Raw genomic sequence first — 27,154 nt, forward strand, 5'->3', positions numbered from 1 at the left:
TCCATGGCGCACTGTGCACTGGGGCAGCTCGGAGTCCCCATTAAAAGGAGCAGGCCGCACTCCAGCGGGCAGCGCCACAGCCTGAAGGTATGCGTGCTGTGGGGTGCCCTCCTGCTGAGCTGAGGCAGGCCGAGGAGGCTGAGAGCTGGGGGCCTCCCCAAAGCCCCCCACGCTCCCGGTGCCTACAGCTGCTTTCTCTTCAGCTCCCTCTTGCCAGCACCAGAAAAAGCAGCTGCCTGTGCGCCCGCCCTGAGGGACACTCTTTCAGAAGCAGCGAGACAGCTGGGGTGCTGGCTGCGGCGGAGCCTGGCGAGCAGGGGCGGGTGGCGGTGATGGGAAAATCTGCAGCATTTCAAGGTTTTCAGATTTCCGCGGTCGGCCACGCCACAGCACTGGCATGGCTCGCAGCGAGATGCGCGGAGCTGCCCATGATCAGAGGCCGAACGTCGCCCAGTGGCCTGAGATCCCAGGAGAGCCGCTCTGAGGGGGGAGCCTGCACTCCTAGGGAGGCCGTGCACCCCGACACGGGCCTGGACGCGGGATCCTGAGCACTGAGTCAGCACTTCACGGGAAGCTCCAAAAACTAGCCCCTATCTGGAAGCTCCATCCCTGCCGTCGGGAAGTGAGCACCTCCGTCCAGCAGGCCGCCCGCGAGGAACAGAGCGCAGGGCTGATGACAACCAGCGACACGGGAGCAGCGGAAGCCGGACTGGACGCCGAGGCGAAGGCCTTCCCGGTGTCGTGACGGTGGGGACGCCGCCGACGCTGGGCCTGCGTCCAGGGGCGCGGGGTGCAGAGCGGGGCACTGGACACAGGAACCCACTGGGCGCCTCGACCTAGATTCACTCCACCCTGGACCCCAGAGTCACGGCAAGGAGCCGGAAGCAGGGTCTGCGGGTGGCCCAGGCCCGCCGCCAGGTCCGCAGGCAGCCTGAGGAGTGGCAAGGGCGCTTTCCTTCTGACCACTCCGCGCTCCGCCCGGCACAGCACTGGGGCCCAGCCACGCGCCGGGTCACCAGCAGGTCAGCGCGCTTTAAACCCAGCTCCAGGCCACAGCTCGGAGCCGACCGTGACCGCGAGCCACGCGGGGCGCGTCCTCCAGGCCCGTGACGCGCCGCTGTCTCACACAAACTCAAGTCCGCGTTAGGTGCCCTCCGCAGGGATGGTTTTGAGCTGTCTAATGAGAAACCCAAAGACCTACGATTCCTTTTCCTGAAGTAACAGCCGCCGGTGTGACGGCGTGAGCCCGGCTGTGAGGCCCCGGCGGCCACAAGCACCGTCCGCGCGGAGGGCCGCGGGCGAGTGAGCCCGAAACTCCCCATCACAGGACTCGCCGCCAAGAGTGGCAAACCCCGCGCTCTGCTGCCTGAGCGGCGGCTGGAAACACTGAAGGCCCCGCTTTCCTGCATTTTCAGAGGATCTCAAAGATCATTGTTTCAGACCAGAGAGAGAGCAGTAAGATCTGGGCCAGGGCAACTTGAAATTACTTTATATTTAACAATCTGTTGTCAAAAATCTTCTGATTATGCCTTTGCTTATTTGTTCAAGAAATATGCGCCAGAAAAAAGTTCACGCACATGCCCATGGGTGTCCACTCGTCCATGAGGCCAGAGGCCCGTGGGCACCCCGTGGGCAGCACAGCAAGCGCAGGGGTGTGTCACGTGGCCTCAGAGGCATGTCCATGTATGTCCTAAGACTCAGGTGTGTGCACCTGTGTGTCACTTAAGTTTCAGGTGCGCACGCGTGTGCCCATGTGCATGTGTGTGTATGCATGCGTGAAACAGCTAAAACTTACTCAAGATAACTTTTAATGAACTTACTATCCCAGAACATTCTCATGGAGATGTGGAAATGTTTTATTTGGGGATGAGTCACATTATCTGGTTTCCCTTCAATTTTCCCACATGTCTGACCCTGAATTGTGAAACAGTGGGCCACGGCGGGTAAGACATCTGCAGGGATGTTTTATTGCTGACCCAAATATTCTGTCATTTTCCTCCAAGGCCTGGCTCGGTAACTGGCTCCAGCTGCATGGACAAGCCTCCCGAGGATGCTGGGAGCACATCCTGGCCCCGGGGGCTGGAGGCGCCACGCCCCGGCCGCACACCCTGTACCGAGCGGCGGTCCCGAGCGTCAGCATTTCCTGTGGACCCCGAACACCGCCGGCGAGAGTTGGCTAACCAGCACGTTGGTTGTGTTCCGTAGTGTGATCCTTGGTGCATGTGACGCGCTACCAGAGACAGCTCCCCGGCGTCTGTCTCCATCTCAGGTACACAGACGTGCTGGGCACACACAGAGCAGGCAGCAAACGCATTAACCAGACCCACGGCCGGCCAGACGCTGGCCTGCTGAGCCTGAGGCACTCACTGTCACCGACACAAGCAGCAGCCACAGGAGACCCGGGCACTGCCCCGGACAGGGATGGCCGCGGCCGCCGCCACGGCAGGACTCTGCCTGCAGTGTCCCATTTGACCCGCCCTATATTCTAGAATGTTTTGAAAAAATATTTTCAAGCTGAGGTTCTAGGCTTCTATCTCTTCTCTGGACTGTGCAGAGCAGGGCGCTGGGGGGATGGGGCCCGGCCACCAAGCCAGCTGCTGACTTACTGACCCCTGCTCAGGCCATCCAGCCCCGGGGGACAAGGAGCGCGGAGGGCTGGAGACACATTCCAGTAAATCTGGACATAGTTCTGGGCCTGTTCTCTGGGGCCACTCCAGGCTCGAGTGCTCTCCGTCCTGCCCGCGCCGCGGACCGGCCCCTTCCTGCAGAGCCGCCAGCCAGCAGCGCTCATGCCCGCCAGTCCCGGTGTTTTCTGGCCTGCCCGTCCTCCTCGCGCCCCAGTCCATCTTCCCCGAGGCCTCTGGTACGATTGATGCCTGCGGGCCGGGGTGTCTTCTCATGCACGCCGCCATCCCCGCTGAGAGATGGTGGGGCTGCGAGGGGCTGCAAGGGGCCCGGGACACACCTGGCAGGTCACCTGCTCCCTGGAGGCCCAGCTCCAGCCTCCCCTGCAGGTCCAGGGTGGGTGGGGCTGACGCCCGCCCTCTGTGCACGCCGGGCCCTGGGTGGACTCTGTCCTGTCCTCCCTGGGTTCAGCTCAACCAACCTCGCATTAGGCTGCAGGTGCAGGCTCCCTTCGGCCCTGCCGCCGGCCTCGGGGCTTTCTTGGCACATGCCCATGGTCGCCACCGCAGAAGAGGCAAGGTCTTAAGCCACACTTTGTGTCCCATGTCTCAGGTGAGCCCCCGTGGGCACCTTCTCTTTGATGCTCCCCCAGGGCCCACCCCCGCCGTCGGGACCCCTTCATGCTCAGCTGAGCACACGTGACCGCAGGTACCGGACCCAGGTTTCCCTGCGAGCGGGATGTCCCTGAGGGGACAAACCAAGCCTTTCATTATTTCAGCTCCTCCAGCCCCAAGCACGTGCTGTCACAGAGTCTGCTCCCGGGGCGCTGAGGGCCGCGCACCTGCGCCACAGGGGAGCCCACAGGCCAGCAGACACCCCCACTGGGCGCGGGCTCCGCCCCACCCTCTCACCGACTCCCCTGCCCAACACCATCCCCTGACTGCCGAGTCCTACGGCCCTCGCTGGCCTGCCCTCCCCTCCACGGGCTGCCCACACGTGCTGGCCGCGCCGCTGGGTCCTGCCGCCATGCGCCGGGAGCCCCAAGAGCGTCCCCGCCTGCTTTAGCGCCTGCAGATCCTGGTGTCTGCACATCACGTCTCTCCTCCCCGCCGAGCTTCCTCTCCTGTCCTGTTCCATAGCAATATTCTCTGTTCCTGCTCTCACTGTCCCTTTCAGCTTGGGGCTCATGCCCATTTCAGAGCCATCATTACATGATGAAATTTGCCAGGCACAAACTCAGCGTTTTATGAAACTAGACTTTAAAGGACCCAAACGCCCGGGGCATTTTGTTCAGTGAACAGACAGGAGACACTGCCGTGAGCGCTCCGCCGAGGCAGCGAAGCCGGGCTGCGCCTCACACCCCGATCTTCACACAGCGGAAACACAGGGTGCCGCCTGCCCAGAGTGGGGAACCACAACAGTCACATCAAGGCCCAAGTGAAATGCCTCTGAGACCCTCCACATCTTAAAATAAAAGCCACATTCCAGACCTCATAGTTCTCACGAGCGCATCACAATGCCGGCTCTGTGCCGCCGAGCACGGAACAACGGCACGCTTGTGCCCGGGGAAAATATTCCAGAAATGAATTCTATAGTGAAACAAGAATCTTCGAGTTCTTGCTACAAGCCACAAGTTCGCTCCGGCTTAATTACTGCACATGGCATCACGGTCTTCACACATCACACCTCTGCAGGCAGACCGGTCGCGCTTCAGTTGCAGAGGCGAGTTCCGCGCTGACTTTCAAAGAAAGTTCCCTCTAAAAACCTCCTTCCCAGTGAGGACAGCAGCTCCTCGCCTCCCTGTCCTGTCCCGAGAGCTTGCAATGACGTTGGTAATGTTCAAGTAGCAATCCACGGGTGAATTTCCTTTCTCTTTAAGATTTAGAACCTTTCTTGTATTCTTTGTTTTAATAAAAATACTTTGTTTTGGATAAGTCGACTATATCCCTCCACCCCCCAACCCCCACCCCCCCCACTTGTGTGTGTGCTCAACATATTTGATTTTCTGTTGAGCTCTCCACATGAACTTCGTGTGCTTCAGGAGTCCCCCAATTCTTTCAAATTGGTGAAAAGGAAGAGGTTATTCTCCCACACCAACCATATGTTCCGCTTTTTTAGCCAGTTGGACATGGAAACAACTCCACGGCTCTAAACACTTTCAGTAAACAGAACAAGCTTGGCCAGGGCCCCGGAGCACGGATGCCGGGAGTCCGCCCCGCGCCCGTCCCCGCCAGGCCCCGCCGCGCCTCTCCGGGGAGAGCAGCTGTCAGGAGCAACAGGCCACGTGGTGGCCGGCGGCAGGGGCGGCCCAGCTCTGTGGCTGCGACCACCCTTCTCCAAACCGCACGTGAGAAAGAGAGCACAACAGTCCCCAGAGCGCTCCGTGCTCCCGAGCACATCTACGACACTACTCCAAAATATCTGATGAACATTAGTCCGTCCCTCTGCTCCAGAGAAAGACCACAGGGACTCCCAGATTGCCAGCAGATCCTCCAGAAACTGCAGGGAGGAGGAGAGCAGGGCCTCCCGCCTTGACACCAAGGCCGGTTTCAAATATAAGAGTCAGAGAGAGTGGGGCCCTCCCGGGTGGCGCAGGGGTTAAGACACAGCACTATGAAGCTGTCCGCAGCCTCCGCAGCATGAGTTCAATCCCCAGCCAGGGACTGACACACAGGGCGCAGCAGCCCTCTCCTGTCTCCCCGCTGCTCCCCTCAGCAGTGTATTCAGTGGATCTGCTTGTTCTGCTCCCCGCTCTGTCTCTGGTGCATCCTCTCACCCTCCATACCTTGGGCCTGTACCCCAGTTCTTATGTGCATAAATAAATAAATCTTTAAAAAAAAGTCAGAGAGTAGGCCTCCCTGGTGGCACAGGCAGTTGAGCGCTGGGCTGCAAAGCTGCCCGCAGCCTCTGCAGCGCCGGTTCGATCTCCGGCCGCCGGCGAGGGTCCCACGTGGCGCGCAGACCTCTCCTGCCGCCCGCTGCTCCCCTCAGCAGTGTACTTTGGTCCTTCTGCCTGCTCTGCTCCCCGCTCTGGCTCTGGTGAATTCTCTCACCCTCCCACGCATCTGGCCTGTACCCGGGGTCTTGTATAAACAAATAATTTTTTTTAGATTTATTTATTTATCCAAGCACTGGGTACAGTCAGAAGCGCGGGAGGGTGAGAGGATTCACCAGAGCCAGAGCGGGGAGCAGAACAGGCAGACTGACGAAATACACTGCTGAGGGGAGCAGCGGGCGTGGCAGGAGAGGTCTGCATGCCATGTGGGGCCCTCGCCGGCGGCCAGGGATGGAACCGGCGCTGCAGAGGCTCCGGTCAGCTTCGCAGCCCAGCGCTCAACCATTGAGCCACCGGGGAGGACCATAAATAAATAAATCTTAAAAAAAAAAAAAAAAAAAAGCCAGAGGGGAACTCAGTCGCAGCAAAAACCTGTGCATTAAGCAGCCGGGAAGACTCACATCAAGACTTGGAAGAACCCAAATCACAGTGTTCCCCACAGAGAGCGCAGTGCTGCCTGCAAACTATGACTTTCCTGAACATTCAGTCGCTTGTCTTGTGATGAGATTTTATAAAAGAAGGGTCTTGCGCTGTCAGGCAGCTTAGCACCGTAGGGAGCTCATTCCCCACCCTACCCCACCCCCGCCCAGGCCGCCCCAGCCAGGGCCAAGTCCTGCGACGCCTTCTTGCTGGAGCATCCACTTCTCAGTCACATGTGTACCCCAAGCTGGTGACCCAGGTCTCCCTGATGGCATCTTCACTTCTACCCCAGGCCCCCTGCAGCGCCTGCCCTGTCCAGACCACCCTGGCCCATCAGGTCAGCAATGGCTAGTGCGTCTCAACGCAAGTGTCCATCCCAACCGTCTACGTGGCTGCCGGGAGCTGGACGCAGGAAGAATTTGAGGCCCTGCCCGAGGCCACGGGGAAGGGTGCTGGGAGAGGGTGCAGTCCCCCCACCGCAAGGGCTCTCCACATCTGGACTGCCTGGGCAGACTGCGGCCCGGCCCACACTGCCCCCAGCAGGACCACCCTCCGCTGTGTCTGCCCAGGCGTCTTCCTGGCTCCAGAGGCTCCGGCAGTGCGGGAAGGAGAGTTCAGAGCCACCCTCCTCCTGACTAACTCAAGCGGGTATAGAGAGGGGTGCTAAGGACCAGAGCAAAGCGCCCCCGTCTGCTGGAGTCCGGGGGTGGGGTGCCCACCCCCACACGAGAAGGGTGGCAAGGGCTCTAAGCACAGGGCAATGCCCAGGTGTGGTGGGGAGACCCGTGAGCACCGTGGGGAGGTCTGGGGACGCCCTGGAGGCTCTGTCTGCACACACAGGTGGGCGCCCTCAGGCTGGAGGAGAGACGGGGCGGGGCCAAGGTCAGCAGAAGCGCCTGGCACTTGACACCCCCAAACAGACAGCTGCCGCGAGGGCAGGCGTGCGCAGACAGGGCGGGGGCGGCCGGGGCAGCCAGCGCGGGCTGGGCGGGCAGCACAGTCTCACCCTAGGCAACAGGGCCCGGAGCAGGGGAGGTCGGGGCCGCGTGGGGCCACCCCAGGACACACGGTGAGGAGGCAGGGAGACGTGTCTGCACCCTGCGGGCCATGACCCCGGAGTGCCGAGGCCAGCGGCACCTCGACCCCAAGTTGGAAGGCGAGGGAGGTGGGCTCTCCCCCACGCCCGGCTGCAGGGCTGGGCAGATGCCCGGGTGCCCAGGCACAACGGAGCCAGGACCACCCGGGACGTGCACGGGGCAGGCCAAGGGGCACACCCCCACGTCTCCCGCAGACACCTGAGCCGCAAGGGTGCAGCAGACTCTGTTTCGGGGGAGAATTCCACTTCACATTCTGCAGGGTCTGCTCGAAGTTCGAGAGGAGTTTGAAAACCACACAAAACTCCAGAAAATGCAGGAGTGGCTTTGGGAAATGCGGCGGGGGCGGGAGGGGGCGTTTCCCCGGGGCCTCTTCACAGAGGCCACCCACCTGGAGGCGGGCGGGCAGGCGGGCGCGGCACCCTGGCGGGGCGCTCTCCTTAGCCTGTGGCTCTGCTGCCAGCGATGGGCAGCAGTGACAGCACAGCTCTGGGCTCCTGGACATCCCTGCCAGCCAGACGCCACGTGGCCCAGCCCAAGGCCAGCGCCGGCCAGAGCCTACAGCGGCCGCAGCTGCAAGTCTCCAGGCTCCGAGGACCTTATCTGTGTGACCTCCCGTTTCCTCTCCAGCTGAGAAATGCCCCTGGGGCCAGAGTTTTCCATTTGAACATGGAATAAAACACAGTGAGCTTACACGGCAGAAGGTCCCTCCTGCGAGTCCCTACTGTACCCCTGGACTTTCTGGGGAGGCCAGAGGGCTGGAACCCACGCGTGGGAGCGGAACGCTGGTCCTGCTGGGCCCAGGGTAGACTCAGCGTGTCCTGGGGTGCTGGGCACTGAGATGGTCTTGGGGTGGGGGGTGGCTGGGGTTCAAGGATGTTCAAGGATGTGGGGTGGGAAGTCAAACGGCTTCCTCCGGGGGCGGGGGGTGGGGGCTGGTTTCTGAGCTATTTACAGGTAGGACCCACATGCGGAGCTCAGGCTGCTTCCAAAGAAGTCCCCTTGGGCTGCCAGTGGAGCTGGAACATGGACACCCAGGAAGTGCCAGCTTCCAGCCTGGGAGGCGCTGCCAAGGGCCAAGGACACCCCCCCGCCCCGAATTCCCCTGGGCCGCGCTCTGGAGAACCAAGGCTGGGAAGGAGGCGACCAGGCCTCAGGGCTCCCTGCGGTCACCAGGGGGGCCGCTCGGGCTCTAGATGAACGGCTGCTGCCCCCTCCCCGCCCCGTGGCTGCCACCTCCGGGAGCCACTTTCTCTTCTCAGACAGAAATCGGAAATCACAGCGCCGGGAGGCTGCTCGCCGCGGCGTGGAGCAGGAGCTGCGCTCACCTGAGCCCTGGCACGTCCTCCACCCGTGTGCCTGGGGGGCCTGGGCACCCACGCCCCGGGGTCATTGTAAGCGGGGGGTGGGGGGGTGGGGGGGGGCTGGGCGCAGGGGGCATTTGGGACGCCAGCACGCTGGTGAGGGCCGTGCCGGGCTCCTGGGGTCTCACTGGACCCCACGGGTTTCTCTGGCCTCCAGGAAGGGGGTCTGAAGGGCCCAGGGTCTCGGGCAGGAGGACTGGGGGCTCTGAGCTGTCCAGGCCAGCGGGGAGGCCAGGGCGGTGCCCTTCCTGCTCCCCGTCCTTGGCTCCTCTCGGCCTGAGGGCCGCTGCCCTGCGGGGCCGGCAGATAAGCCCATGGCCACACCTTCCCGTAAACACTTGCAGGAAACCCCTGCAGCTCTCGTGCTCCCCCCTTCTAGATTCTCGGTCTCCTCATCTGAGATCCCGGAAGCGTGGGGGGGCCACACCGGCCGCAGCCTCCTCCCGGCCGGCCTGCGCGGCCTTTCAGAGCAACCCGGCAGCGTCCTCGCAGGCCCGGTGGTCCGAAATCCGCGAACTGCTTTAGTAAATCACAGAACGCGGGGCGGCTGGCAGGGACCTGAACCCCGCTGGTCAGAAGCAGGGGGACAGCCTGGACAATGCCGGAGCAGGCAGGCGCGAGGGCCCGAGCCCTTCCCTGCCGTCCGCGCGGCTCGGGACCGCGTCAGAGCTGGGCCCAAGGCACCGGCTGTGGGCACCGCTCGGAGGGCCGGGCTGAGCGGCGGGGGGCGCCGAGAGGGCAGGTTCCTTGGCTCGGGGACGACCCGTGGAGGGCACTGCCCTTTCGCGGCCCAGGGACCAGGCTGGACAGCGGGTGCAGATGAGGCTCGCCTGGGCGCCGAGGTGAAATCCGCGACAGCGGGTGCAGGCGGGCAGCTCCCTGCAGACATCTAGGCTCCTTCTGTGCAGAAAACTCCAGAAGTTAAGGAACGAACGGGAGGTTCACGTCCTGCACCTGCCCCTGGTGGACTCATCGTGGACCCCCGTTGCCAAGGGCAGCAGCTCCATCCACGCGTGGACGGGACCAGCATGTGTGGGCAGGGACCGGGACTGCGCCCCCCAGAGGCCAGCGGGAGGGCGCCGCGAGAGGGCGCCGTGGAAGTGCCCGGGCAGCTGCGGTCCCGGAGGGCCTGGCCGGGTGCTGGTATTTGCCGCCGCCCGTGGTTTCTCCTCCCGACGGAAGGTGCCTCCTGCGAGTGGCCCCTTCAAAGGCATCTCGCCAGAGCACGTGTGGCCCCCCCATGAGCCCATGGGAGCACCCCAGGAGCCTCAAGGAGCAGCTTTGGGGGTTCGAGGGCAGAGCTCCCGGGGTGCCCCCTGCCCCCCACCCGCCCCGTGTGGCCTTGGTTTTCTCCTGGAAATACCGTCTCGCCGCTTACAGCTGATGTCAGAACAGTTTCCCGTGTCGTGACCCTCTCGTTCGGCACCTCCGACGCCGCAACATGTCTACACTGCACTGAGGTTTCCTTAAAAGGCAGCAGAGCCCACACGTCCCTCCGCCCGCTCCTCCGGCCTCCACGGACCCCAGCTCCGCCCCAGCGCGCCCCAGCATGACATGCCGGCCCCCGCAGCCATCCACGCCTCCCCCCGTGCTCGCCCCACACCTCAGACCCCTTACTCCCGCTGCACCCCAGCCTCCCACCCGCTTGTCGGGGCTTCGCCCTCCACCCCTTTCTGCCCGCGACTGGGTGCTGGCCCGTGTCCACCCGGACCGCTCCATGAAGCGGGGAAGGGGTGCCGCCCAGGCAGGAGCTACCTGCCCCCGAGCCTCCCCCGGGAGCAAGCACCCGGCACGGGGCTCCCAGCCTGAAGCCGGGCACAGGGACGGCCCCGCCGCAGCCAGGGGTGCCCGCTCGTCTGACCCAAGCCGCGTCCTGGAGCCGGGTCTCTGGAGCCCTGCCCTCTCCCCGCCAAGAACGTCTCTGACCCCAAGTAACCCCGAGAGTTGAGCCCTGCCTGCCTGCCTCTTCGACCCTCTGCACATGCTACGCTGAATTCTCCCAGATTTCTGATTTCAGCATTTAATCCCTTCAGCATCTCGGCAGCCCAGAACTGGCTTTACTCTTGGAGACCACGTGGAAGGGGCTCACCGCACCCCCCTCCTGACGGGATTGCTCGCGCGACGTATCTGCCCGGGCAGGACGTGGCTGGGGGTGCAGGGTCTGCATTAATAATTAACGATCACAGACTGGCTGGCCTGGGCACACCAGCCGCGGGGGGCTACCCCCCCCCAGCACCCTGCCTCATGTGCTGCTGGGAATGACCTGACCTTGCAGCTCTCTATACCCCTGACCCCAAAGCCGGGGCTTGAAGCATGAGAGCCTTCCACAGCCGGGCGGCCACGCCTGTGCCGTCCCGCCCCTGCTCCATGGGACCCCTCTGGGCCCTCCCCCGCACCCCCCTCGGCAGCCACAGGCACCTCCAGTCATCGAGAACCCCGGGTTCACCTCCAGCCCCTGCTTCTCAGCGCAGCCGTGGCCTCGGTCACCCAAAGCACAGACTCTGCCCGAGCGCCAGGTCCCCACCTGGGCTGGTGCTGCAGGGGCTGCACTCAGCAAGGGAGACCAGGGGCTGCAGGAGCCAGAGGCCACTGGCAAGCATCGTGACCGGGAGCGTCTCCGGTGCAGCCCCTTCTAGCCACCGGCGGGGCGGAGGCCTCAGCCTGGGCGGAGCTGCTCTGTGGACTCACTACCACCTGCAGTCAGGGCATCCTCCACCTGGAGAGTCTGGAGGATGGACCCAGGCGCCCCAGGGGCTCCGAGGCCAGGGTTCCAGGCCCGCTTAAGGCTGGGCTGTGCTCCAGACCACAGTTTCGCTGCTGTTCACCCATGAGGTGACTTCGTCTCTCTTCACGCTGCTTCCTGCTGAGATGTGACGGGTTGCAAAGTGACAGCAGGCCCCTGCTTTTGGAGTCTAGTCCTCTCCATCACTCCACTTTGGGGGGGGCCACCCATCTTTCACCCTGGATTTGCTTTGACCGCCGCGAGGGGCAGGGCGGCTGCCGGGAAGCCCTGACCTGGGACCAGCACTCTCTCAGGCCGCAAGGCCCAGAACAGGGGACAGGCAGGAAGGCAGAGGCGAGCCCGGCAGCAGGCAGGGGCGGTGGGCAGCAGGATTGGAGGCCGACAGTCGTCCCCACATCAAGGACAGAAGAAACAGCAGAGCCCTCGGGAGCTAAATGGCACCGGTCATTTTCATGGCACCTAGAGCTCCTCCCTGGAGTCCCCTCGCAAGCTCAGCTCCCACCCCTGCAGGGTAAGGCCTGCATGAGCCGCTCCTCACCCCACGCCCCCACACACCCGGGGCAGCCCCTTCCGGCCTTCCCGACGACCAATGCCCTATACCGTGAGAGCCGGGCGCCCGCGCAGCGAGCAAACCCCACCCCCACCCCAGCCTCGCCTGCGTCTCAAACACGCCCAAAGCACCCCCGCCCCATGCAAGGAGGCGTCTGCTGTGCGTCGGAGCCAAGTGTGTGTGGCGGAACTGGGGGACCCCTGGCGCCGAGGACCAGGGGTTCCCTAGGGTGTCCCTGCCCTTACGAAAGTGCCTCTCGGCAGCTGACTTTGCACCTTCCCACGGGGCCCGGCGGACTCCGCTGTCGCTACTGCTGTTCTGAGGCAAAGGACAACGCTCTTGCGCCACGGCCGTTGCAACACCAGCGCCTGCCCAGAGCCGGTGCCCGGCGCAGAGCCACGCCTGCCCTTGGAAGCCGCCTTCCAGCTGGTGTTTCCACAGCCCATGCTGTGTCCACCCCGAATCCAGCGATTCCCGCGGCCAGCTTTGCCCGGTGCCGGGCAGAGGAAAGCCAGGCCCGCTCGATCCCTACTCGAAAGGTTTCAAAACGTCCGAAAGGAAGGGGGTGTGCCTGGACGCGCCCCCTGGTGCGGGCGGGGGGGTCTCCTCTGAGGACTTTGGTTCTCTCCCTCCTGTTCTCGGCTCTCTCCACGGAGTGGTGTCCCTGAGCCCGAGTCGCTCCCAAAACAGCCACGAGGGGCGTCTCGAGATAGCCTCCAGGCCGCGGGAAGGAAGCGGACAGGAGCCCGGCCATCGGGCAGGGCAGAGCTCTGCTGTCCGCCCCCACCAGCCGCACCGCACACAGTGGGCGCACAGCTCTCCCCAACCTGCCCGCGCCAGCACACAGTGGGCGCACAAGCACGCGTGCAGGTGTCTGCGGTGCCTGCCTGCTTGCCTGCCACGTGTGCTCCCGGGAGACACTCACAGGTGAAGCCCGTGGCGCGGTCACACGTGAGCGGGGCGCATGTGAGTATGCACCCGCGGACACACAGAGGTGACGCGCCTCGGGGACGCGCCTCGTCCTGCCAGCACGCTTAGGCCGTGCTGCCGGGGTCTCCCACTCCTTGGCTTTCCAACCTCGACCCAAGGTGATTCGAAAATGGGTCTTGGCAGCCAATGTTTATGTGGCAGAAGCCCACCTTGGGGTGCCCCAGCGGGTAATTTCCACGCGGCAGGGAGGAGGCCAAGCTCGCTCGTGCAGCCCCACAGCCGTCTGGAGGACAGAGCTCCGTCTCCATCATGGAAAATGTTGGGGGCCTCCCAGTGTGGGGCGAAACTGGGACACGTGGGCTCTCGAGGGCTGGTGGGACCAACTCTGGAGGTCTCCCCTGCCGTGCTCATCCCAAGGCAGTGCTCGGCCTCACCCTGTGGAGTCCCTGAGCCCGTGTCGCTCCCAAAACAGCCAAGAGGGGCGTCTTGGGACAGTCTCCAGGCCCGCGGGAAGGAAGCGGACAGGTGGAGCCCGCTCCGACCCCCTGACTTTGAGCGTAGCTGAAGTGTCAGCAGAGATTCCCGAATCCAGGGTCAGACCCCAAGAAACCACAAGCATTTGAAAAGCCGGCCGGGAGCCCCCACTCTGAGGACACGGGGCGCGCCGCCTCAACCAGGTCGGGGAGGCCTCCAGGGGCCCACCTGGGCGCTGTCCCACTAAGCGCGGCCCTTCTCCCTCGTGACGCCAGCAAGACGCGGAGCCGCCCTCCCGAGGCTGCCGGGGCCGCCCCGCTCCTCACGGGACTCTCACCCCCTGCGCCGGGCAGCGGGCCCCGACCGGCTCTGCGGCCCGGGTCACACTTCCAGCCTGGTCCCCACCGGGGGACGCCTCGGGACGCAGGCATGTACGGGGGTGTCAGCTGAAAACTTACTTATTTGGTGTGGTTATCGCGACCACTGGCGCTTGCAAATGACCGAGGAGCTTGTCTCAGTTTACAGGGAAGCAGAGGGAAGACGGACAGATGAGCATCAGTCATGACACCATAACACCCTGGGACACCCGCGCCGGCGGCACAGCCAGGCCCACCGCCCGCCCCGAGCCAGGGCTCTCCCCAGAACATCAGAACCTGCACGAAGACACTCTGGGGGCACAACGGCGCTGACTTCCCGGCATAGCACGCGCTGCACCGTCAGCACACGCCTGCCCACCGCCGCGGTTACCAGAACACAGGCCGTCAGGATGCTCCTGACCCAACAAGCATTTACTCATTTTCACCGAAGAGATTTCAGAGCCAGACCCCACTGACGGGCCGCTACATTGTACTGAACACTGAGCATTCCTGGCTACTTGTTTGCTCCTCACAGACCTGAACAGAAGACAGGACTTTGGTTACAAAGTTGGCTCCCAGCCTAAAACAATGCCAAAGCTATGTACGTCTGGAGGCATCTAGCCAGGAGACAGAAACACTTCCATAATATATTAACAGATGATAACTCCATGAAAGAAGAGAAAATACCTAAGGTCAACAGAAATAATAAAAAATGATTAACTGGGCCTCCCTGGTGGCGCAGCGGTTGAGCGCTGGGTTGCGAAGCCGCCCACAGCCTCTGCAGCGCCGGCTGGATCCCCGGCCACCGGCGGAGGGTCCCCCATGGCGCGCAGACCTCTCCTGCCGCCCGCTGCTCCCCTCAGCAGTGTCCTTCGGTCCCTCTGCCTGCTCTGCTCCCCGCTCTGGCTCTGGTGAATCCTCTCACCCTCCCGCGCTTCTGACTGTACCCAGTGCTTGTGTAAATAAATAAATAAATCTTTTTAAAAAAATGATTAACTGCATGATTTTTTTTAAAGTTTTAAAAGCCTGGATTCCAGGCTTTTAAATTCCAGACTAAAAAATATAGTCTTCTTATTTTCAAGTATTTGGGAAAACAAGATCTAATTATAATTAGGACACCAATCACCATTTGCTCAGAGTTGGTTGACGGAGTGGACAGGAAGCATCTGCTGTCCACTCTTAAGTGCAAAGGCGTGCCCAGTGGTAGGCATGGCCATGGAGCGGCTGCCAGCCGCACCCCACGTATGAGGAGGGCGTCATCCCGACCTTCTCAGGAGTGCGCTGATGCTGGACAGGCCGACAGACTCAAGCAGGGCACAGCTGGCCGGGCTGAAGTGCCCATGGTGTGGACGGCATTCTCTTCCCATCACTGACCCACTTTCCTGCCTTGGCGAGTTTATCTTGATTTTATAGGCCATTTCCTGTCCCAAAATTAGGAGCTATTTTAAACCACTAACCCCAAATGGACTTTAATCTGCAGGAAATGGATTTGGCCATAATAAAATACAAACAGAAATTCCTCATTCAGGGGCCAAGTGGCCAGGGCACGGAGGAGGGGCGAGGCACAGGCTGCCCAGAGAACGACCCTCGCCACCGTGATGCGGCCCGGCCCGGGACGGCCCCTGCAGATGTGGTTGCCGCGGCCCCTGAGCCGGCCAGGCCGGCTCAATGGCGCTGTCACTGAGAGCCCACGTCTCCTCCTGGGGAGGCGGAGAGGACCTCTCCAGCCGCTAGGGTGCCCCTGCCCGGGCCACACACTCCCCAGGTGCCCCGAGCCCCGGGCCTGCGGCCCTTGCTCCCACTCCCACCCCCTGACAGCACCCAGAGCTGGAGGCCGCAGTAACAGCCACTAAGAAAAGGAACGAGAGTCGGCAGCTGTAAAGGCAAGGGCCGGGCTCCCTGGGGGTGCAAGCGTGTTCCAAACACGGGGCGGCAGCCCCTGGAGGCGTTTCCATCAGCATCAGCCTCACCTAATGAAGACGCAGTTCCTAGGGGCACCCACCCACACCCCAAAACCGGCTGCTCGGGATGAGCAGGGCGTCTTCAGGCCCTGCAGCAGATACGGCTGTGAGCGCGGGCTCAAGACCCGCCGGCCAGGCCCTCTGCACCCAGGCGCCTGCTGCTGCGGCTGGGGACGCTGCACTTTATTCCCAACAAGCAGCGACTGAGCCGGCACGAGGGGCCGGCAGGACCCTGCGCTGCGGGCGCTGCGGACAGACTCCGGTTGCTGGTTGCTCGCTCGCCCAGCCCCGGCCAGGCCCTCTCGTGGGGGAGGTGTGGGTGGAGGGAGGCCGGTCCCGCAGGCTCAGGGCCCAGAGCGCTGAAACACGCGGCCAAGGGCACTGGAGTCAGGACAACCACCTCTGGGGTGTGCTGGACCCTCGCAAAGAGCATCTCTCCAGGAAGTGGCCGGGGCCTCTCCTGCAGGCAGCTCCTTTGAGACACAGGCCCGCCTCTGCCTGGTGAGCCTCAGAGCCCTCGGAAGCCAGCCGGCCCTGCCACAGGGCAAGGGACTCTACTGAGGGCACAGACCCCGCCCGGGTGTCTTCCAGGTGGCACAAAGGGGCCTGTGCGGTCCTGGGCCCACCCCCTGCGTGTCTCAGCTCACGCTGATGACGGTGATGGCAACTGTCGCCCGAACCCAAGCCCCAAGGCAGGGGCAGTCGGAACCTCGCAGATAAGCTTTATGCAACTCGGAGACACCAGGATGCCACCACGTTCGTCAAAGCCTAAAGTGCATCTCGAAATTTAAGCGGGAAAAAGAGTGGCGCTTATTTTAAAATGACATTTTAGAGCTCACTCTCTGGTCACGTGGGTCTAAAGCTCCTGTCCGTGGAACTCGGCACCTGTCTCATGAAGCGGCACTTGTCAGCTCTAGTGTCATTTTCATTGTTTCCTCAGTTATGAAAACAATATGCTTGCTCTATACGAAATAAAACATCTTAGGGATGGAGCAGCCAAATCTTTCCCTGATGAGTATATACATTATTTCTCAAAAGAGGGCATAGAGAAATACCAGCGCAGTGGTCACCGGCTTTGCTGTGACGTTCGAAGGGGGCAGCTGCGGTGACAGCACCCCCGGGGGCTGACCTGGGAGCAGAGGGTGCTCAGCCTGGACCGAGGACGCGTGGCCCCGGCCCGGTCTCCTGCGTGTCCCGCCGGAGGGTGGGTGACACTGCTGGGGCGCTGAGCCGCCACTGGAGCACACTAGGGGTGCGCATCGGCACGGGATGGGCCAAGGCCCGAAGCAAGAGCGGCACGAAGACTTGAACAGCTTCACTAAACATGGGACAGAGGACGCCCCGTCTCCAGGCGGCCCGCGGCTGGGCCACGGCTGTGTGATCCGTTAAACCCTAAGTGACCGCCCCTGGCTGCCCCACTGCGGGCCGCTTGATGGGGTGGGGGTGGAGCCAATGACTCATCCTGGATTTTCGCAGGTCACCGCCCTATCTCTTCCCACCCCAGTGCAAAGAAAGGCCAGAGCCCCAGGACAATCCCCAGGACAATGGGACAGTCACCTGGTGACCGCACTGGTAATTCCCAAGCTCTGAGCAAATGGGCTGATTCCACAAATGATGAGACTGGGGGGCTGGTCCTCTTCGCGCAGGAGACACCCCATGCGCCCCGCTGCCCACGTGCTGTCCCAGCTGGTCTGGGCGCTCGCATGTCTCTTACTTTACCACAAATCAAATAAGGTCTAAACCGAGAGGATAAGAAATGGCCTTTCCGTGGACACATTAACAGCGGAGCGCAGCGGGCCAGGCTATTACGAGGCGGGGAGTAAACTATTTACACAAGGAGCTCGCACTGTACACAGCGGCAAGCGTGTTTAGTCTGGGTGCGCTGTCTGCCCCGGAGCCCACATGGGGGCCGCCTTGGTGCGGCCTGGCCTGGCCCTCCCTCACCGCACCGCTGACCCCGGCTGCCAGAAGGCGACAGAACCCCAGGTACTGCAGGAGCCCCAGCCACGCCCTCGACCTCAGGTGCGCCCCAGACGGAGGCTGCAGCGAGGGGGTGCCCACCCATACCCCAGACAAAGCCACTGCAGCCTCGGGGCAGTGATAAGGAGAGCATTCCTCAAGGGCCTACGTGCCTCGGTGCAGCGCAGCTATTGTCCTCACCCAGTGAGTCAGGGGCCAAGGAGACAGATGACCCGCAGGTGGACATGAGGATTAGCCCGAAAACAATGGTCCGAGTTGGGCGTGGGCGGGCCACAGCAGCCAGAGAGGCTCCCTGGGCCATAGCGAAGGGCTTACATGGCCCAGGGCTTAGCGAAGGGCTTACATGGCCCAGGGCTTACGGACAGAAGCCCCCATGGAGCAAGGCGAGACCCAGCCACGCAGAGGCACCCAGCTGGAGGGCATGGCATTGGGGTGCGCTCCTGGGGTGGGGGGGAGCGGTGGCTGGGGGTGAAGTGGCGGGTGAGGTCTCACAGCAGGAAATGTCAGGGCCAGTGACCATGTGTGCGCGTCAGGAGCGCCCGCTGGACGAAGCTCGACTCTGGGTACTGCTAAGTGTGAGATCGAGCAGGGCCGTGACGCTGAGGTGTCTGCGGAGACGCAAAGAAATTAGGCCAACTGACAAGCTCTGGAGACGCTGCCACGGAATGGCGGGAAGAGGAGAAGGCAGGTGGGTGGACAGCAGGGGCACTAGCGGCCGCGGAGCACGCAGAGGGGTCAGGAGGAGGAATAGGAGACAGGGCGGAAGGCCAGGAGGGTGGACTCCTGATGGCACAAGAAGAGCAGGAGGGAAAGGAGGCAGCGCCGGCTGGAAGCAGAGCCCTGCACCCAAATGCAAAAAAATGCCACCCAAAGGGACTCTGGACCCCGTCCTGTGAGAAGCCGCCCTCAGGCTGTCCCGTCCACACCCGCCCCAAGTGCACAGCAGGGAGGACTGTCTCCTGCATTGTTCTACAGCAGGGGGAGAACAATGGACTGTGACAGTATTTCGGAGCTTCTATTGTGGCCCTGGCCTCCTCAGCCCCCCAAGCACAGGGCGCCAAATGGGCGTGAGAGGCATTTTCCTGGATTTCTGGAACACACATTACCACAAACACTATGTACCTCGGCCAGCCAGGGCTGTCACTAGTGCACACCCCACTGCAGCACACCCCACTGCCTCCGACTTCTGGAAGGCCTGACAGTGTCACTGGGGGATCAATGTGTCTGCAGAACCTTTACCAGCTCTTAACTAGACAGCTGACCCGGGTGAGCTCTGGGGCCTCCTTGCAGCCTGTTAATGAGTAATGTGGGCTTGTGAAACCCCTTGCTCGGGCGAGGCGGGTTTTCTGGGTCAGTTCCCAAAGGCACTCCCGCCCGGAGCAGTAGCCCACGCGCAAGGCCAGCACTGCGGGGGCCCAGCCTCTGCAGTAAGACACCAAGACACTTGGAGTAAGACACTTGGGTGGCGCTGGGACTCACCCTCCTTTATCCTAGATCCTGCCCCTCAAGTTGTGTCTCTGCCCCTCTGAGAAAAAAGTTCAGCCACCAGGACCGTCAACAGGAAAATGGCATCCAGCGCCCGAAGGAGGCCTTCAGGGCCATCTTTAAACGCGAAGGGCTCAGACCTTGAGAGGAGGGTGCTTCCGTCAGAGGGTCGTGTGTAACAATGCAGGAGGACGCCTCGCTGGGCTCCTAGGTCTTCCCCAGATTTCAGAGGCAGAAGTCCAGGCTCCAGGGGGCCTGGCCCACCCTGACTGCAGCTCCCTCCCCTCAGCTGCCTTGGCCTCCACCTTCCTCGGAGACTGTGGCCTTCCAGGCACGGGATGCATCTGAGAGAATCTGTTCTGACCCACAGGGAACATGAGCACATGCCTGCCCCTGGCTGGGACTGGAGGGGCGCCCCCACCCTGCTGCGCTGCCACGCATGACTCTACATCCTCCCCACCGACGCCTCTCCAAGCTGCTGGGTTGGCTCAGCTCCACGGGGTCTAAATCAGACACCAGCCCTCTCGGGAGACATTTCCCTCTCACTCTGTCGGAGCCCAAGTTGTGCAGTCCCAGGAGGAGTGGCCGATGGTCTGGAGAGGCCCATACGGCCAGGCAGGCCCCCCCACTTAGGGAAAAGTTCAAACATGACCCCCAGCGATCACTGGTTCCCTCCCAGGCCAGGTGGAGGGGTGCTGGGGTGAGTCTGGCCACTGGCTGAGGATGCCGGCCTGCTCCCTAACCCGCCTTTCCTGCCTCAGAAGGAAATGTTGAGAAGGGCGAAGATTCGAGGGTAGGTGTGCACGGGGAAACCCAGCCCTGGTAAATGACCCACGCGCCCACAGCAGGCCAAAGGCACAATCACAGCATTTCATGTTAAAAAAGCAATAAAGATGATAACGATAAGCACACGCTGTGCTCAGCTCAGCGCAGGCGCTGTCCGGGCTGTCCAGCACAGGCAGCGGCGCTCCCCAACCCCAAAGGAGCAGGCCCCCAGCATCGCCTGCCCGGGCTCCCGGTCAGAACGGGGTGGCTGTGCCACACCTCATCGTTCAGTGTGTTTGCGATGGCACTTTGCTTGGGCCCACAGTGAGCTTATTCGACTTTTTGAAACGCCAAACAGCTGATTTGGGCAGGAGGGCAGCAAAAAAGTTACTGAGGCCGTGAGAAGTGAGGCCAATTTTTTAATTAGGCCGATGTTATTTTTACATGGGTTTCCTGTGCACCCAGAAGCTGCGCTCTCTACTTAACCAGGAAAAAATGCAGCGTGGTGGATGAGGCCCATCGTGACCAGAGGTGCCCACAGGCCAGCTCTGGTCAGCCATGTGGCACCTTGAGGGACAGAGAGACACATGGGCAGAAAGGGCCTTGGGCTTCAGAGAACAGTTAACGGGAGTAAAATCATCCCACCCCCTGCAGTCACAGTGACTTCCCAGAGAGGAACAGGAGAACCGCGCGGCTGACTCATTCCTTACATTCCCAGCTCTCTGACAAGCGTGGCTTACGATCAGCTCCGCTCTGCTAACATCATCAGCCAGGGAGCCTGGCTCCCGCGCACGGCACAGGACTTGCAGGGAAGGCGCTCGCTGGCCTCGGTGTAGCAATCCCTCCTGGGAAGTAAGTGTTAAGTATTTCGGTCAATATTTCAGACCCAAATAAAGTGTTTGGAAGGCTCCTCGTTTGCAAGTATTTGGTCATGGTTACTGGAGAGTGTTTAAATAAGTGCCGGGTTAGACTCTGGGGGAGGAGCAGGCAGGCCTGCGAGGTCAGGGCGGTGTCATCACCCGTCCCTCCACACGTCCCTCCACACCGGGCGGGCGCCGGCCAGAGCCAGACCCTGCTTGGTCAGGCCGCGCTGCAGGCTCCCCGGAGCTGTCACAGTTAATCATTGGTGCACACTGAGGTGGAGCTAGTGAACACCGTGTGTCCAAGAGACTTGAAAAGAAGAAAAGAAAAGAAAAAACAAACTAGGAGCAAGATTAAAATGTAAAACAGTGAAAAAAGAATAAAGTGGGGAACGTGGGGAGCAGCTCAGCGTCTCCAGACAGGGAGGGGATGCGGAGAGCGCGCGCAGGCCACACCCTCGGCTCGGTCTCCCTCTCCGGGGCTGACCCTGCACAGCTGAGGTCCCGGCCGTCCGGGCGGGCGAGGGAGCCGCGGCCAGCAGGGCCTGGGCGGGCGCTGGATCCTGGGCCCGAGCCGCGGCGCAGAGCGGGAGGAAATGAAAACTAGACAACAGTTTGCGCCTGGAACAATGAGGCGCAGTTTCATTTCGGTTTCACGCGCAAACACCAACGGGGTTGTCCTTTTTCTAAACAAAACAAGCCCGCGGGGGGCGGCGCGGGAAGGGGGTCACTTCCCAAGCGGCGCCCACGCCCGGCCCGAGTGTCCCGCCGCGGGCGGCCGTGGGAAAGCCGGGGCGCAGCCGTGTCCAGGCAGGCGGCCCGGGCTGCTCCGCATCAGCCTCCAGAGTCTCCCCGGGCGAGGAACACGCCCGGGGCGCGCGGCCGTGGGGGGCTCCCAGCGCCGTGGGGGGCGCGCTCACCCGCCGCGCCCTCCCCGCAGCAGCCGGGCAGGTGACGCCGGTGCCCCGCGGCGCGGGTTCAAATCCCGCGCCCCCCCCCTCACCGCCGCGGGGCGCACCGCCCTGCGCTCGCCCGCGGGGTCCCGGGCGCCCCCGGCTCGCCCTGCGCAGCCCACAACAAAGGAGGCTCCGGAGCGGATGTGCGGTCGCCGCCCTCGGGGATGGCCCGCGAGGACCGGCCCGAGAGGGCACCTGGCCCGGGCGGCGGCTCCCGCGGGGGCCGCGGGGCGCGCGGGGCGCGGCGCGGGGGGCTCGGCGCGGCGCCGGCAGCGGAGCCGGCGGGGCACTCACCTTGGCCGCGGCGCGGCTGCGCTCCTCGTGCAGCAGGAGGGCGGCGGGCAGCAGCAGCAGCCAGAAGCCGAGCCGGGGCCCCATGGCGGCGCGCCCGGGGCGGCGGGTCCGGCGGGGTCCGGCGGGGTCCGGCGCGGGCGGCGGGGGGCGGCGGCGGGCGGCTCAGTCTCCGAGGGCCGGGCGCGGGCGCGGCGCACCGTCCCGGGCGCCTCGGCTCGGAGCGGAGACTCGAGCGCGGCCCGGCGAGCTCCCCAATTTGTTGGCGCTGCCCCCTCCCCTCGCGGCGCGGGCGGCGTCTCAAAGGGGAGGACCCTGCGGCGCGGGTAAGAGGCGGCGGGAGCGCGCCGCCCGCGGAGAGTGGCCGTCGCCGCCGGGACGCCAGGGCTCCGCTCGGCACCCGCCCGCGCCCGCGCCCGCCTCCCGGTGCCCCGGCCCCGCGCGGCCCCCCGCCGGCCCCCGCGCCGCGGCCCGCGCTGCAGCGAACCCCGGGCGCTTCTGGACGGGCGGCCGCGCCGGCAGCGCCCCAAGCCGACGCCGAGGTGAGCGCGAGCGCGGGGCGCCGGGACCGCGCCGGGGCCGGCCTGGGGCGCGCGGGGCGCCGGGGCTGCGCGCCCTCCCGCGCGGCGTGGGGCGGGGGCGGCGCGGCGGGGGCGCCCGCAGGCCCGGGGGAAGCCCCCGTCTGCCCCGTCGTGGGGCGGCTCGGGTCGCGGGGGGTGTCGGGGGGGCGAGAGCGCCCGCGCGTGCCCCGCTTCCAGCAAACCGAGGCGGCCCCCGGGCCCGCCTCGCTGAACCGGCTTTGTCTCCGCCTCGCAGGCTCGGAGGCCCCGCGGAGCCGTAGCGGCCGGCCCGGGACATGGACGGAGCCCGCAGCCGCGTCCTGCCCAGGTAAGGACCCTGTGCCGTCCGCGCGCGCAGGCGGGGCGCCCCGGCTCTCCTCGGCCCCGCGCTCACGCTCACGGCTCTCCCTTCCTCCCCAGGTGGCGGCTGCTGGGGGCCCTGGCCCTGTGGCTCCTGGCCGACAGCGTCCTGGCGGTAAGTCCTGGCTTTGGGTCACCCACCCGAGGGCCTGGCGCGCGCGCCTGCGTCGGGGTGCAGGGCCGCTGGCGGGGGCACCCACCCCCCGGGCCTGGAGACTGTGTTTTCCCCTCGGAACGTGTGGGAAAGTGTGGGTCCGCGTGCCCGCGCCCCCTCTGCGCAGGGTGCAGGCGCTGCCCTTGGGAGGGAGCCGGTCTTTAAACACAGCCCCGGGCGTCCTGCGCCGGGAGGGAAGGCGCGGAGGCGCCCCGGCCGGCTGCGTGTGCGCGGGGCTGTCACTGCCCAAGTTTCTTGTTCTTTCAAATTGGAGACTTGGGGAAAGGGGCGGGGCGCGGGGCGCAGCCGGCCTCCTGGGCCATTGTGAGCCCTGGTGGCGCCGCCTTTTCTCCCCAGACCTGGTGTGCGGGCCAGGGAGGCCTGGGGGCTGCTGAGGCCCCGACCCTCAGGACTGGCCCCGCGGCCGCCCCCCGCCTGGCCCTGCGGCGTCTGGCCGGCACTGGAGAGGCCGCAGGGCTCGGCGCTGGCTGGAGAGTGGAGCGACTTGCGCGTTTATGTAACTGGGCTCAAGGGCCGGCGCTCTTGACTTGAGGTCTGGGCAGGGGCTGAGCGTGAGGCCCGGAGCGGTAGCCGCACCCTCCGTGCCCCTCACTGGCCCCCCGGGCCCCCGGGCCCCGTCCCCACTCGGGAGAGGGTGCCCGCGGGGTGAGAAGGCCCGGGTGGTTTGATTTAAAGCTGTGGTGTGTGCAGGTCCGTGCTGACCCCAGACACGGTTTCAAGGCAGAGAGTGAGGGAGAAGCAGCCGACGGGGGGCCCTTGTCGTGTGCGGCGCCCCCGGCAGTGGCACGGGACCCAGGTCAGGGTGTGGGACCAGCTGGCGACGTGGCTGCCAGCCCCAGGGCAGCCTTCTCCTCAGCTGCAGGTCGCGGGCCCTGAGGGTGGCATCACAGCTCAGCTTTGCCAGCAGAGATGCCTCCCCTCAGAGGGGACCCAGAAAGCCACGCACGTGCGGGGTGCGCACCGCCTCACCCCAGGTCGTCCTCGCTCCGGGCGTTCTCATCTGGGACTGACCCTAAAATCCATGGAAAGGGTCCGTGTTAGCCGTGGGGGACCACACAGTGTGCCTGGCCTCCGCGGCTGGGCCCCGGCCCCACGCTTGTGGAGTGCACAGCGGGTACAGCCCTGAGACGGGCGCCCGCGCTCCCGCTCCGAGGCCGCAAGCCCGGGGTCTCTGCTCTCTGACCCTGGGGTGGACCAAGAGCAGACCCCAAGGGAAGGCGGACCCCAGCCCCAGGCTCTCTGGGGTGGAGCCTGGGAGTCTGCATTCCCACCAATGCCCAGTCCCCATGGCACGGTCAGGCTCACTTGCCAGTGTATTTCGTTTCCCTGCAGTTTAGACTTTAAATCTGCAAATAAAAAGGCAGATACATAGTTTTGATTCGTATAAAAATACATTAGTGTTGCTATCTGCCCGCTCCCGCCCGGCGGTAACTCCTGGCTCCGCGACGCGCTTCCCTGCAGAGTTCTGGGTCCGTGGGCGCCTCTGTCGTTTGCGTCCTCAAGGACCCTGCCTCATCACCTTTGTGTGCCAAGCACTCTTGGGGTGGGGAGCAGCTCAAGTCAGCAGAAAGGCCCCTGATTGTAGCTTTGAGAGTTTTGAGGCAAAGCAGCTGAAGATGGTTACTAAGCGGAGGGCATGATTCCTTAGTGAGCAGCAGTTTGCGGCGCTAACCCCCTCTGCCTCACCAGGAAGCACACCTCGGCGGAGGAGCCATGATCACCCCACTTTACAGATAAGAAAACTGGGGCACGGGGGTTTCTCTGAGTGGCAGTGGCAGGTGTGGGGTTTGAACCCAGGCTCTTGGCCCTCGCCGGGTCCCAGGTGCGACTGCAGCCCACGCCTGGCCTCGGGAGGGCCCCTCCCTCCTCCGCCTCCCCACTGCTTTGTCCTGAAGACCAGGGCCCCAGAGCCAGGGGCAAGTCTTGGAGGAGGGGGAGGAGGAGCAGGACCCCCGGGCAGACCCGGCTCCTGCTCTCTGGGCAGCCTCCCCTGGTCAGCCGCCTGTCTGAAGTGTCCACCTTGAGTGGCGCGCAGGACCCCCAGGAGGCAGGGCAGCCTGAGGGTTACCATCCCATCACCCCAGACCAAAGGCTGGCAGTGGGGAGCCCCCTGGCAGGGGCTGAGCCGCCTTCCCATGGCGCTACCCTGGCCTATGCCCTGCCCCCATCCACCTCGCAGGAAAAGGCCATCGGGCAGGGGTTGCGCGTGAGGCCCTCTGTAGCGTGTGGCCTGGGGCTGGGCCGGCCGGGTCAGGGGAGGTTCTGGGCAGCTGTGCCCAGCCTTCGTGGAGACTTGAAAGCGCTCGCAGCCCATGCCGAGCTCTGCTGCTTATCTCCAAGGAGGCTGCAGCCTTGAAGATCTGAGAGACCAGGCCTGTGTGGCCTGGGAGGAAGAGCATTCCAGAGAACAAAGGCCTTGCAGAGATCAAATCTGCAGCAGGCGGTGGTCACCTAGTGACTAATGACCTCGGCTGGGAGACAGGCCCCAGGCCGCAAGGTCTCTGGGGCGTGCACACTGACCTGTAGTCCAGTCTGGGGGCCTAGGAGTCGGGCGCCCCAGGAGAGCCCAGCTCCCCACTGCTGCCATCTGCACCCCCTTTAGCTTCCGGGGTGCCTTCCAGGGCACTGTGCCTGGAACATTCACTGGATACCCCTTTGCCCTGTCCCCACGGCAGCAGCGGTGTGCCCCAAAGCTTGCCTCTCTGCTCCCTTCACGCGGGGGTCGATAAGCCCTGGACAGTGGCCGGGCTCCGCCCCGGGGTCTGTGAAGAATTAGCAGAGCAGTCCTTTCCCAGTTCCCTAGCGCTCCCCTGGGGCTTTCGTCCTATTGTTCAAAATCTGGGCCCCTGTGAAGAAGGGAAGCCATAGTCCCTTCTCTGGGGGTGTGAGCGCAGGCGCCCCGGGGAGCCGCCGAGGCCGCTGCAGTGCCTGGTGGCGGGCCGGGTGCGGCCTGGGCAAACAGCAGCGGGCTCGGGCCCTTGAGACGAGAGGTGGGGACGGAGAGCAGGGGAGCAGCTCTCGCCCCAGGGACGGTGTGTTTAGGGGGGCGGGGGGGGGAGAGAGGGAGAAGAAATTAAAGCCAAGCACTCTAGAACCGAAACAAAGACTTTGCTAAAACCATGAAACCAAGAGCTTGTCTAGATCTTCTGGACAGAAGGCAAGACAGTGGGCAGGCAGCGTCCATCAGAGAGCAGATGCGAGGGAGAACTGTGGTTGGGGGGAGAAAACATTCCCGCCTGTCCTGGGAGAGACGTGGACGCAGCGGTGGCTGTCCGTGGGACGTGGCAGGGGCCGTCCGTGGGACGCGGGGGTTGCTGACCGTGGCCCTTGCCACCTGAAACAGACCGTCCAGCCTTGGGGAGAGGACTCGGGAGCACTCTGGAGCTGGCCTCGCTCTGTGGCTGTGTCACTTGGGGCTGCCTGCGCAGCTGGAGGTGGTGGCTGAGGTCTGGAACTGGCCGTGGCTGGTCAGGCTGTGACCCAGGCAGGCTGTGCCCACGCTGGTGGCCTCCAGGCGCTGAGGACGTGGTCGTCTTGGGGGACAGCAGTGCCCCGCCCCAGCCTCAATGCTGCCTGCCTGCTTGGCCCTGGGAGGCTTGGGCTGGACCTGGCGGGGAGCAGAAGGAGAGGGTGTGTGGCATCAGAGCGGGGTACACTCCGTGCACCGCAGGCGAGCTGGCCAGTGCGATCGTGGGAATGGAGGTTTTTCCAAGTTAGCATCTGGCCTGTCCCAGGATAGGACTTAAAATGAGTAATTGCATCGAGATTAAAATGCCTTCAGGCCGTGAGAAGCTTCTGGAACCCAGTGAGTGGGACTTAGCTGGGGTGGGAGCTCGACGGGCTGGGACGTTGTGTCCCTCCTGCTGCTCCGCTGTGGGGGTGCTCCTTTCAGGGAACGCGGGTGTCGGGGAAGGCTGACTCACCAGCTCCTCCCTTGGCTTCCCCGGGGCCTGCGGTTTTCCTTCGGTTATCTGTGGAAGTCGGGAGCCCAACCCCGGGTGTCCCCGGGGCCCCTCCGGGCCTGTCCCTGCGGTTGGAGAGGCTCTGGGGCCGCCCCTCCTGTCCTCAGTGAAGCTCAGGCTAAAGCAAGACACTCCTTTGCAAAAACCGTTCCCTTCAGCGCGAAGCAGGCTCCTGGATGGGAGAAAGA

General features: G+C 63.9%; 2 protein-coding genes across 2 annotated transcripts in view; one reads left to right on the plus strand and one right to left on the minus strand.

The window, feature by feature from the left end:
• The window catches only part of COL4A1 (collagen type IV alpha 1 chain), a gene marked incomplete at both ends in the record, with an annotated part of 85,686 nt that extends 63,690 nt beyond the window's left edge, over positions 1-21,996 (minus strand). The window contains one exon of the mRNA XM_084235390.1: positions 21,913-21,996. Within this exon, the coding sequence (XP_084091516.1) occupies positions 21,913-21,996 (84 nt within the window). The remainder of the gene's footprint in view (positions 1-21,912) is intronic.
• COL4A2 (collagen type IV alpha 2 chain) overlaps positions 21,995-27,154 on the plus strand; it is a gene marked incomplete at its 5' end in the record, with an annotated part of 96,462 nt that continues 91,302 nt past the window's right edge. The window contains 2 exons of the mRNA XM_084234916.1: positions 21,995-22,018; positions 22,726-22,944. Of these exons, the coding sequence (XP_084091042.1) occupies positions 21,995-22,018; positions 22,726-22,944 (243 nt within the window). The remainder of the gene's footprint in view (positions 22,019-22,725; positions 22,945-27,154) is intronic.

Source organism: Talpa europaea (genome assembly GCF_964194135.1).
Source record: "Talpa europaea genome assembly, chromosome: 6".
Taxonomy (NCBI): Eukaryota; Metazoa; Chordata; class Mammalia; order Eulipotyphla; family Talpidae; genus Talpa; species Talpa europaea.